Source organism: Trachurus japonicus, chromosome 11 (genome assembly GCF_045865225.1).
Source record: "Trachurus japonicus isolate A0001 chromosome 11, Traja_1.0".
NCBI lineage: Eukaryota > Metazoa > Chordata > Actinopteri > Carangiformes > Carangidae > Trachurus > Trachurus japonicus.
Genome location: NC_140917.1, coordinates 24,033,139 through 24,045,044, shown reverse-complemented (window position 1 = coordinate 24,045,044; position 11,906 = coordinate 24,033,139). Strand labels below are relative to the sequence as shown.

The window sequence follows — 11,906 nt, the reverse complement described above, 5'->3', positions numbered from 1 at the left end:
AGATTGTTTATTGATCGTTCGCTAAACCCCATCGCCAACCAACAGTTTCCCAATCGTAGCATAGCAACCTTGGGTTAGGGTTAGGGTTAGGGTTAGTCCTCACTGCAGGCGGCCCCGGTTCGAATCCCGCATCGGGCAGCCCTTTCCTGCCCCCCCATTTCCTGTCTCTCTGTCCACTATACTATCAATTAAAGGCATTAAAAGCCAAAAAATATACTTAAAAAAAAGAAGCTTGGCACGACAGCTCTTTCAGCTTGTGGATTTCTCTACATGTCGAAGCAGTGTGCACAAGAACAATACTAGCCGTTTGACACATTCAAAGGAAGTTGCCATTTTTATAGGCAAAAAAAACCTTTTGAAAAAAAAAAATTTAACATGAACAAAAGTATAAGGAATGGATTAAACATAAAATGTAGTTGCTAGCAGACCTAGCTAACCAAATTAGGCTGCTATCATGCTAACTGAGCTTTAAGTCCAAAGCTGAGAGACACATCAGTAGGCCTAACTAGCATCAATGACGTTAACGCCCTGGTGTTACAATGAAAAAAATAACAATTCATGACATTTTCCAATGAGGGTAAGAAAGTCCAGGATGTAATTTGAGTTTATGCTAATGTTTGCTCTGCTACCCTGATCTTTATTGTATTTAGATTTAGTTTATACTCCAGCAACCGTAACAAACATTACCTGAGATAGCGTTTGCAAAATGTATTGGTTATCAGCTACTGATTTGATTTGTAGCCTCAGTCTGCCCCATTGATATAACACATGTGGTCATCAAGTGCATATTTATCTTTTACAAGGTTTTTGTTTCAGAGTTATGTAATTAGAGCTACAGATGAATGAGAAGCCTGCTTTTTGCTACCTCTGCTTTACAACCAGTTGTTTCAAAAATGACTGAAAGTTGAGAATCAGCCACTGTTACGTGTGCTGTGCAGGATTAGAAAGACTGACGGGTGTATGAATAGCGATGCTTGGGGTGGAGCTTAGCGAACGATCACCTGGTCACAACGACAAAATAAACACTTTCTGTTTCAAGTCCAGCAATCTTTGTAATCCCATTGACGATGTGTTGGTTGGACTACAAAGATGATGCAGATCTAACAAGTTCAAAGGATTGTCCAGGTATTCTGCTGTCTATCATGTCATCATTCAAGCCTTTCCACAGCTCAGCCGGTTTGGGCTGCTGGAAAGGGGGACCGTGGAAAACTCCGTCCACCCACTCTCTGAGCGTGGCGACTGGTGACTCCTGTTGCCTGTCTGCTTTGGTGAGCCCCATACTTGACGGATACACAGGAGAGGAGGACCCGGTGGACGATAACATACAGGGAGGGTACTCTGGCTGCAAGCTGCCATCCAAAGACACAGCAGTGTGAGCGATGGACCAGATTTTGGGCTTGTTGCTTGTGTGTCGAAGGTCGGGGTCAGGATAGAAGGAGGTGTTTTGATGTTGGACTGGTGTGAGCTTTGGACAGTCCGGGGACAATCTCTCTTTTCCATGCAGTTGGTCTGCGTTGTGTGTGAGGTGCCCATGAGGGAGATCTGTGTTTGTGTTGGCTTCATTGTCCTCAGGTAGGTACTGTGGCTTCGGTTCACAGTCGGAGGCATCAGACTCCAGCAGGTCGAAGTCCTCAAGATCGCTCTGCAGGTCTGCACACTGTTGATCTGTAATGTAGATGACATTAAGTCTGTGCATGCTGATCAAACATCAAACCATGAAAGAAGAAAAATGCACGCAGATGGATTTATTTCCTACTCACCAGGAAGGTCTTTGTCACTTTTTAGTGGCTTCTCGGCTTCGTCACTGTCATCGTCACAGGCTCGATCATCAGAGCTTTTACAAGCCCGCGGAGACCACGTCACCTTGTTCTCCTTCTTCAGCCTCCTGCGTGCATTGGCGAACCACGTAGACACCTGAGAGAGAGGGGGGAGATGGAGATCATCAAATAAGATTTAATACAATCACAGAGAGAGTGGAAGGAAGTTATGAAGCATTGAACGGCAGAAAGAAACAAGGAGACAGAAGAAGGAAAAATTAAGGAGATGTGAAGTAAACAAAAATAATGAGAAGAGGGAGAAAAGAAAAAGGAAAGCTGAGCTCACACTTATTATTGAGCAGCTTAAATCCAATGTTATTCATGATAACTCACCTGTGTGAGAGTCATCCTGGTGATGATGGCCAGCATTATCTTCTCCCCCTTAGTGGGGTAGGGGTTCTTCTGGTGCTCCTGCAGCCAGGCTTTCAGGGTGCTGGTGGTTTCTCGGGTGGCATTTTTACGGCGTGAAGCACCGTCAGAGCAGGAATACCTGAACAAAATTGTGACATTCAGTATAATATTTTATTCCCCGTCAGTAAGTGAAAACAGTTTAGCATGAAAAAAAAACTTCCCTCATTTATTACTAAGTACGGGCTATAAAATAATATATTAACGAGAGAAGCCATATCATAAAGAACAGTAAAACCACTGCTGTAAAACCTGTGCCAATTAGAGACACAAAATCCCAGTGAGGATATTAGTATAACACTTATAATGAAGATATTGAAGAATATGATGTCACTGTAATGAAATGTGGGAAATGCTTTTCATCCCCTGTCCCCGATATAAAGATTTAAAAAACTATATTTTTTTTAGATGAGGGCAATACAAATAAAAAGTGTATATTGGCTTACCCATATCTGTCATAAGGATATTGACCGAATGGATATTCATAAGGATAGTAGGCAGGAGTCTGAGATGTCCCAACATGCACAGATGCAGCTCCATCTTTGGGATCAAGTGGCCCCTGAAAGAATAGAAAATAAATGATATATTATATACACATATTTGTTTAATCAGAATCCTTCAAATATTTAAACATATTTTACAGGAAAGCACTCGCCTTAAATTAGTTCATTTACTTTTTCTTTTCTTTTTTCCTCATGACATCTGAACATATTTCCATACATCTTTTTTTGAAAAGGAGTCTTCAAAAATGACATGGTCACTGCTTCTTTTCTCAGAGTATCCTCGGTACTTGTGCGCAATTTGTTTTAGTAAGTATCCTAATGTTGTAAATGGCCGTGTTTGTGAACTGGATGTGAAAAGTAAAACTTACTCTGGAGTAGAGAGCGGTGGCATCGCTGCTGCAAGTGCTGTAGTAACCTTGGCTCTTTGGATAAGGGCCGCTGTAGACGCCGATGCCGGTGCCAGGGGTGAGCTGGTGGGCCGGGGAGCGCAGCACGGGGTGAGATGGAGGCGTTCCCGGCTCCAGACCGGCCAGAGAGCTGGAGGTCATCAGAAACTTTGGCAAGAAAAATGCAACGTTGAATGAAAATTTCCTTAAGGGCAAATGCAATATTTTATACAGTATTTTGACCACACAAGAAGTTCAAAATTATAGTTTCCATCAAAATAGCCTCTCTAAAGTTTGCTTTGTAAGGTTGTGAAAACGCACGGAAAAAGAAGCGGCTGTAAAAGTAGAGTTGGCATTTGGAAAGAAATAGAGGCGATTGAGTTGTTAGAGAGTATAAGTCTATAAACTATATTGTTCAAGTGTTAAGTTGTTACTTAAATGACAGCAAACATGCTTGAAATATAGTGTACCTGCGGTGTGGTGGAGTAGGAGTATCCCAGCTGAGAGTAAGCCATGGCTCAAACAAGATCAAAGAGGCAGGAGCAGGAGCGCAGACCAACCGCATCCGTTACAACTATCGACTTTTCACCCCTGTCACTTGTTCCGAGGGAGTTTTTCCGCTTTGCAACTTTTCAGTTTTTAAATGTTGGATAATCATCTACCACGTTCTCCAAACCGGGGCGCCCAGACCTTTACGCGCCACTCTCATTTTACGCACCGCGATGAGGAGTCTATAAAAGTAACTTCCCTTCCTCCCGTGCAGTTCCGCCTCATTCACCTCGCTGCTGCAGCCGCTACAGTGTCCCCGCTATGTTACAATCCAAAGCGAGTGTGTGTGTGTGTGTGTTTGTGTGTGTATGTGCATGTGTGAGAGAGAGATCAAACCATTCATCTCTCCCTGTGATGCGCTCTTTGGTTTTTAAGGCGCGCCTCCCTGACGTCAGACCCGGACACGGAGTGTGTAGCCCGGTGTTCATATCAAGATGAAGAAACTCACCTAATTAATCCCCTCCCACTTTTCCTCCAGCTCTGATCCTGGAGAACAGCTAAACGCGCAAACGCAAAAGAAAGTCCCCAGGCGTAATGAGAGTGTGATCAATTCTCCTTTCCAAATAAAAACACGCACAGCTGCATGTTGCACACACACACATACACACAAACAAACACACTCTGGCACTCGCGCACACGTACGCGCAGCGCCATGGCCAGAGGGGGGGATCAGGAACGTGATGCGTTGACACCACATTGACACAAGATGATTGATGACTACAACCTGATATTAGCATAATCGTTTTGCCCTGTAGTTTAGATAAGTTGTCACCACGGAGAAATCTCCCTGTCATCCACATATTCATGAGTGGGGAAATTTCAGGTCTCCTCCAAGCGAATTAATCAAAGAATAAACACCCTCCGCATTCCCTTGAGTAAGCACCTTTACCAGCTGAATAGCTTGTCATGTTTTTAATAACAACGTCTTAAGCCGTCCGGGGAAAGTGAGAACATTTCTCACGTTTCAAGCCAACTTTAGGCCTTTTATTCCTCTTTTAAAGGTAAAGAAGGATGAAGGTGCATGGGCCGTGGGGGAATGGATGAAGAAGATGTTAGAGGGCAGCTTGTGGTGAATATGTGGCTATATTTGAGCAAAAAATGGCAGTGAAGGCAATTGGTAGACTGACAAGAGATAGAGAGATAAATGAGTTAGGGACTGTTTGAAAATTATTAGGAGGGGGAGGAGGGTCACAGATGGAGGAATGTTTTTTTTTTCTTTTTAGGGAGGGTAGTCTTGATGTTTGGGGGGGACAAAGGTCTCCCCTTGGTGATGTATTCAAAATGTGTTATATTATATAATACTTACATATTAACTGTGGATCCTTCAGGGGATGTTTTGAGGAACTGCCTCCAACATGTTCAGCCATGTGACTCAAGTCAATGATTTCACTAACACATTATGGTATACGGCTATAATATCATCTGAACTAATGTATTTTCCCCAATAGTCAACACCTTGTATAAATTATGTACCTAAATTATTTTCCCAATTCCATTAACATTTATATTTGGCAGATACTTTATCCAAAGCGACACAAGGGAGGAATATCACTAAGGCAGTAAGAGATCTTGGTGTAAGTAGCCTACTAATTCTATAAGAGCAAGGAGATCAAAATGTAGAAGTACAGTGCAGTGACTGTGTGTGTTCAGAGTGACTGAAGCACTAGATTTAAACACATGACTGTGACACCAGAGTCTCAGGTTTGCAGTCTATACTACCTGCGGCTACTGTATGTGGTTTGGTAAAACATTTTAGTTGACGTTAGGGAAACATTGTGGTTTCAGTTAAATATTTAATACACGGTGTCTCAAGTATCTCTGTATGAAGAGAGCAGAGGAGGAAGTGAGTTGACGTAGCACAAAGAGAGATGAAGTTCACATTAAGAGAATAAGATGACCAAACAGGACTTTAACACGTTGATTCTTTTATCAATGACTACATGTTCATTATTGTTACTGTGGTGACAAAATCTGGAATGTTTATCGCTGGTACAGGTGGTATTATTAGGCCTGGTGGATAGCACTATTTTAATTGGTCAACTTGATATAAACCTTATTTCTAGAGTTGAAGGTCAGGTGGAGTCAGTTCCTGGTTTTCTAACTGTGTTATAATTATATAATGTTAGCAACTCTTTGTCATAACTTTCTTAATCATGTTATTTTGAGATAATTGCGTGAAAAGTATTGTGATTTATTTCCAAGGTCAAGGGCAGGATCCAAAGGAAATATGCTTGTGAGGGTCTTTTTTATAAAATGAAATATATATTTACCGCCACATCCCTTCCCACCCCAATCATTTTCACACAGTCCCTTAGATTTGGAAATGAAGGAGAGAATCAAAAAAGGGAAATCCATTAAAGGTTATGGCAAGAAAGAAGAAATAAGAGACAAAAGAAGAGTTGGATGAGAACCTTTATGTGCAAGATGAAAAAATGGAAGTGGAAAAGAGGGAAAACCTAAAGAGGCAAACTTGGGGAGAATCAGTAATAGTCAGGGGATCTGAAATGGAGCGAGGGGATGTGGAGGGGTAAAAGGACAAAATATTCCCAGTGCACCCAGAGTAAGGCTGGAACAACAGAGCTGCATCACCAGAAAGCATCTCGGGCCCCACCGGGGACACGACTTCTGTGTACGGGCGCTTGATTGACATTCCATTTGTCCCATGAAAGGTGCTCATATACTGAACACGGACTAACTGTCTCTCCCTCATCTGTGCTCAAAGCTTGGAAATGAAGTTATCTCCCCGTGCTTGCTTCGCACGTCTTCACACAAAACATACGTCAGTCAAAGAGAGTGGCAATTTGTTTAGCCAGTGACAACAAACATGACTGTGTTTAATCTCCATTTCATATAGTTTACGGGAGAAAATAACTTGCGAGGTATAGATGAATGAGCCGACTACAGAGAGTCAGGATTGAACTTTCAAAGCGTTTGTTACCTTCTTCCTGGGTAAAAAAGGAATGAATATAAAAGCATACATTACACACGGAGATGCACAGATTGCCTTATTTCCTCTCTTTTTGAATATTCAATGAACTACTTATATATTAATATATGGTGTGTTTATAAATTTATGGCATTCCTCCAGTATATATTTCTTAAAGCTCTGCGTTCATTAGACCGTGATTATATCGTTCTAATCTCAGTCCCCTCACATCAATCATTCATTCAAGATGCTTCGCAAGAAAAAAAAAAGAGAAAGGAAACACATTCTCTCCTGCCTGCATTCAGCTTTTGCTATTATGCAGTAGGTGGGGCATGGGGGTTAATGATAGAAGCATGTTAATGTGAGAGGAGGAGGAGGGCTGAGAACCGCTGAGAGTGTTTGGAAGAGAGAGCCAAACAACTCCAATCACAAGTTCTTTCAATCACAGTGCGCCGCATTTGAATATATTCCACCCTAAAGTCTGAAATCTATGCAATTTTAATCACCGTTCAACGTGCTTTTCAAGCCTTCGTCTTGTTTTTCTTTTTTTTTCCTATTTTATTCAGAGTATCTCAGTGGGTGGTGCTGATGGATCCAAATTTAAATGAGAATGCTTTTAACAACTTGAGTGAAAACACGACTTTATTATTTCTTGAACCTTCATTTTGAGCGAGGAGAGAAAATAGTCGACGTCTTAGCTAGCACTGGCTAGCTAGCTTCTATAGATCACGGCAATCTCCCAATAAATTGGACTCTTTGAATTCACAAGTGTATTTATGATGGTGCCATTGAAATTTATCGGCCCAACACTACAATACTTGTGTTATTGTAACATGGTTATAGTTAGGCTACAAATTGGTCAACTTGAGTCTTTTGAAGAGGAGAGCGCACACCTGCGTTGATGAGGTGCTCACAAACAAAAAATGAACAAAGGAAAAGAGGGGAATGTGGCACACTCCATAGCCTCGGATGCAAAAATATATTTATTCAAGGTTAAAAATCCAACGTTTCGACCAACAACGGACGAAGACCTCTTTGTTGGTCGAAACTTTGTTTTTTTAATCTTGATTAAATATATTTTTGCATCCAAGGCTACGGAGTGTGCCACATTTCTATACTGGTCAACAATATTGGTCAACAACATCTAATTGTAATGTAAACTTTGTTGTCTAAAAACTTCTATCTACAGTGTTCAGTTTTTCTGTGCCGTTACAAACGTCCAAGCTCGTCCTGGCCTCCACAGTCCCATGGATTTACCTCTTTTGTCGAATCAAGACTTTTCATCCTTGTCTAAATACAGAAGGCCATGTGATGACTAACTGCTTTCACTTCAGCTCCATAATGTCCTCATCATTACCAATTAAATTTGATTTCTCAACATGTACATCATCTCAAAGCACTGCATGACCTAACAGTGGAGAGAAACCCGACCCGAAACTAAACATGTCTTCCTAATTATATAAAAAATCATGTTGGCAACAAACCTCAACGTTTTAGTGTCATTTACACAAGTTTTTATTTAAAGTGAAAATTGTATTTAAAGGGACAACAAGGAGTTTCTATTTGGTTATAAAAAAGTCTCACGTTAATGTGGATGAATCTCCGCTACCCACACTTGTTAATGGGCCCATTTTCGATAAATATATCGTTTTGTCTCTATGGTTATTTTGTTATTATTAGTGGTGGTGGAAATGCTGGGCGAGCCGACCAGCGTTTCTTTACTTTCGGTTTCGTGGCGAGTCATGAGAATAACGCCGCCGAATCGCCGTCTTTAGTCTTTTCTTTGTAAATCTTAGTTTAGCTAAGAGACCTGAGCTGCTCACTGTGCTCCTCTGTCAGACAAACATAGGGGTAACACGGGGCAACCTTCCCACCTTTATTTCCAGCGATGGCTCACTTGATACAAAGGGAGGGATATTCCGGGGTAAAGAAGGGGACAGAGGAGGACAAGCAATAAATGGATCATGAGGAAAAGGAAAAACCCAGTTCTTTTCACCACAAGACACGGCCTACAACGGCTGCTTCTTGTTAAGAACACGAGCACCGACCAAGTACAAGTGCAAACCAGGCCAGGTCTGATCCACAAACAAGGCTGCCAACACCAAGTATCTGTCTGACCATTGAGCAGCAGCCATGCTATCTCTGGCTTCCTCTGCTCCTGTCTAATAAGAGCCTCATGGAAGATCTGGAGCTGTTGAACTCTTGAGTGGGATACTATAAATGCCCTGGTCTTCCTCATCAATGATGTAAGACACAGGAACAGAGACAAGCTAACCCTCTTAGCCGCTGTGCAGTGTGTGTGTCTGTACATGTGTGTGTGTGTGTGTGTGTGAAAGAGGTGGACGAAGACAGGCTCAGGCAGAGAGGGAGACAGGCTCAGGCTACAGGCAGCTCTTAAGAGTGTGTACAGTTTGCGTTGAGCCCTGGGAGGCCAGCCGTATTCCTCCCTATCACTTCCACTTCATTACTCCGGGAGCGGACATACATTATTCAGCTCTTCAAGCCTCAGTCCACAGGGACCGATAGAGCCTTTAACAAACACTTTGACCCACCTTAACTCACCCACTGATCCTCCCTCTGTTATCTTATCTATTTATTTGTCAGTGTCTCTTTTTGTCTGTCTTGATTTCTGTGCCTTGTTCTTTTTCCTGGCCAACAATTTTAACAATGTAAAAATCAACATCAACCATTTTTTTTACTTGCTTGTTTTCTCTCTCTCTTCTGACTTTATTACATCCCAGTGTATAAATAGATCAAGGTGGTATCCCTTCCGTTTGCTGCAAGCTGAGCCTGAACTTTTGATGGTGATAAAATACAACAGTGTCCATAAAGCATTGTTAATAAACCAAATATTAAATATTTCATACAGTTTAATAGCCTCTTACATAATATACTCACAGACAGGGGAATCACAGTATCTCATGTTACCTGTCTTTTGGATCAATTAAAATGTAGTAATGTGTATGTCATTTGCAAGCTACATATTGAGTAATTTAATTACATGAAAAAAGTCATTCTTACCTTCACCCACTGCAACATAAATAATTATGCAATAATACATAGGTACATTCTTAAATTGGCCGTTAAGCACATTTTACCTTTATTTTTTATACTCTGAATGCATCCACGCTGTCAATATTGCTACTTTTACTTAGGTTAGAGATCTGATTATTTTTTCCTCGATCATCAGCAATTCCCATAAATTAGGAAGTTATGAAGAATCAAGACGATGAAACAGTTGTATAAGTATAAAAGTGGAGCATTTGCTGCGTTTAATTCCTTTACTGTCTCTTTGAATTTCCTTCCTGTCTCTCCTGGTACTATCAAACAAAGGCATTTAATGGGAAAAAATAGTTTATGTTTTGAGTTGTTATTACAGGTGTCTGCAGAACAGAAGTATTAAGTCATGATTAAGTCGTTGTTGAAAGAAAAATGTGAGAAAAGGAGAAAAAGAGTGAACTTTAGATTCTTAAACTGGGAAACACCATGAAAAAAGAAACAATCAGCTACATTTTCTCCTCAGTGCTTCACATGGCTGCTGCAGCACCACTGCTTAGACCTCAGGTGCCATCCTCTGGTGGTTTAAAGAACTACAACCTCATTGTGGCAGTGTGTGTGTGTGTGTGTGGTGGTGGTATTAGCCTCGGGGTGCAGTGGGCTCATCTTGCACTTATTATTGACCAGGGTGAAAGGGTCACCCACAATTTGGTGAAGGACCAAAGACAACACAGTAGGTCTGCTTGTCTGCATGTCTGCACTGGAGTGTGGCTGCAGATTTCATGTTACATCCCTGACCGGACCTCCCAGGACTCTGGGCCACCGTCAGCGTCCAGCTCAACATATCACTCTGCTTGAGTTGACACCTTCTGCTACATCTACAGAATATATCTGCATCTGGATCAAAGTTCAAATCAATCAGATGTTGGCTGCAGAAGTTGATCCACTTCTTGCGTCACAAAAGAAAAAGACTGAAGATCTCGACTCGCTCTTCATTTTTCACAGATAATTCATTTGTCACTTTCTCATTAGACACTGCTGAGTGTGTGATCTTGTGAATCCACATCTACGGAGCCCTGCAGCTCCCGCCAGCCTCTTGCTGTTTGCCATGACTGATCACGTATCATCAAACACCATTCTGCAAAGTATTAATCCACACCAAATGCTCCAAAACTCATGCTATGCAAGTTGACAGAGAGTTGCATATGATAGCAGTCGATTAAGTGCTTCTTTCTGGAGCGATGGCATTCCCTGGAGAGGAGCGGGGCAATAATTTCCTCAGATTGCCCCTGTGGGAACGTGGCTGCTGGTTTTCTATGTCCACTCCAATCACATCACTAATGGAGAGGCGGGTAAGCATCTGTGACAGTGGGAAACCAGATCTCTGCTCCCCTAGCATGCGTGTGTGTGTGTATGTGTGTGTGTGCGGTGCAGATAAACAGTTGGCAGGTTTCCCCTTTCTGTGCACGTGCATGAACACACACACATTTGGGGAGGGGGGGGGGGGTGCAAGCTGGACAGGGTTAATATACTCCATTAAGCTCTATTACCCTAAATGACTTGGGCAGATGAATAAGGACTCACATTACTCCACAGCCGTGTGTGTGTGTGTGTGTGCGTGCACATGTGTAATTAAACTGTGAGGATATGTGACCCGCGAGTCATCTATCATTATGCACAAAGTGAAAGACAGCCGAGGGGGTTCAACGCTCCGCTTCACTCTGCACCTCCAAAAATCCATATCTTGTCTTGTAATATTTGTCTCTCATTACCTGTCGGCCAAAAAAGAGTTACAAATTTGCCATTATGAGATCATTTCAGCCTGTTTTTAAAGCAAATCAATTCATTTCAATAATTTCCTGATTCATTTTAGCACACCTTTACTACAGCGTCTTGCTTTATATTGCGTTCTTTCATGAAACAAACACTTATGCCTAAAAATAATCATCTTCATACGACGATGTGTATGGAAAGCAGGTGGAGACAATTTTCCTGCATGTGCAGATTTGTTTTAGAAAAATCTAAACCATATTAAATATGTTTTAGTTTTAAAATGTATCTCCTTTGTCACATGTGTACCTGGTTTCCACATTACGCCAGAATGTTTGAGCATCTCAAAACCAAGACTATCCAGGGTTGTGTTGCTCACCTTGCTCCACTGACCTTGTTGTCTGGGCTAGCAGATGTTGGACAGTTGAATTCTGCATTTTAATGCTACAGCTGTGTTAGTATGTCCCAGCTGCGTATTATAGACAATCTGCCTGTGGTTTAGACTGGCGCACGCATGCCCTGCGTATGGTACACCTATTTAGTTGGGATA

General features: G+C 41.8%; 1 protein-coding gene across 1 annotated transcript; it reads right to left on the bottom strand.

The window, feature by feature from the left end:
• Positions 1-217: 217 nt before the first annotated feature.
• Positions 218-3,953, bottom strand: irx4b (iroquois homeobox 4b). The gene is made up of 6 exons (XM_085790407.1): positions 3,585-3,953; positions 3,097-3,282; positions 2,672-2,784; positions 2,151-2,307; positions 1,761-1,914; positions 218-1,665 (listed from the first exon to the last, which is right to left on the bottom strand). Exons 1-6 carry the CDS (start codon positions 3,627-3,629, stop codon positions 1,082-1,084), a joined length of 1,239 nt encoding a protein of 412 aa, XP_085646533.1. The 5' UTR covers positions 3,630-3,953; the 3' UTR covers positions 218-1,081.
• Between the last annotated feature and the right edge of the window lie 7,953 nt (positions 3,954-11,906).

What these genes read in the sequence shown, in the direction of transcription:
- irx4b (XM_085790407.1), bottom strand. Translation starts at nt 3,629, where the DNA reads ATGGCTTACTCTCAGCTGGGATACTCCTACTCCACCACACCGCAG. An exon ending in TATCCTTATGACAGATATGG is followed by an intron (nt 2,308 to 2,671) that starts GTAAGCCAATAT and finishes AATTTTGTTCAG; the next exon opens with GTATTCCTGCTCTGACGGTG. An exon ending in AAGTGACAAAGACCTTCCTG is followed by an intron (nt 1,666 to 1,760) that starts GTGAGTAGGAAA and finishes TCTACATTACAG; the next exon opens with ATCAACAGTGTGCAGACCTG.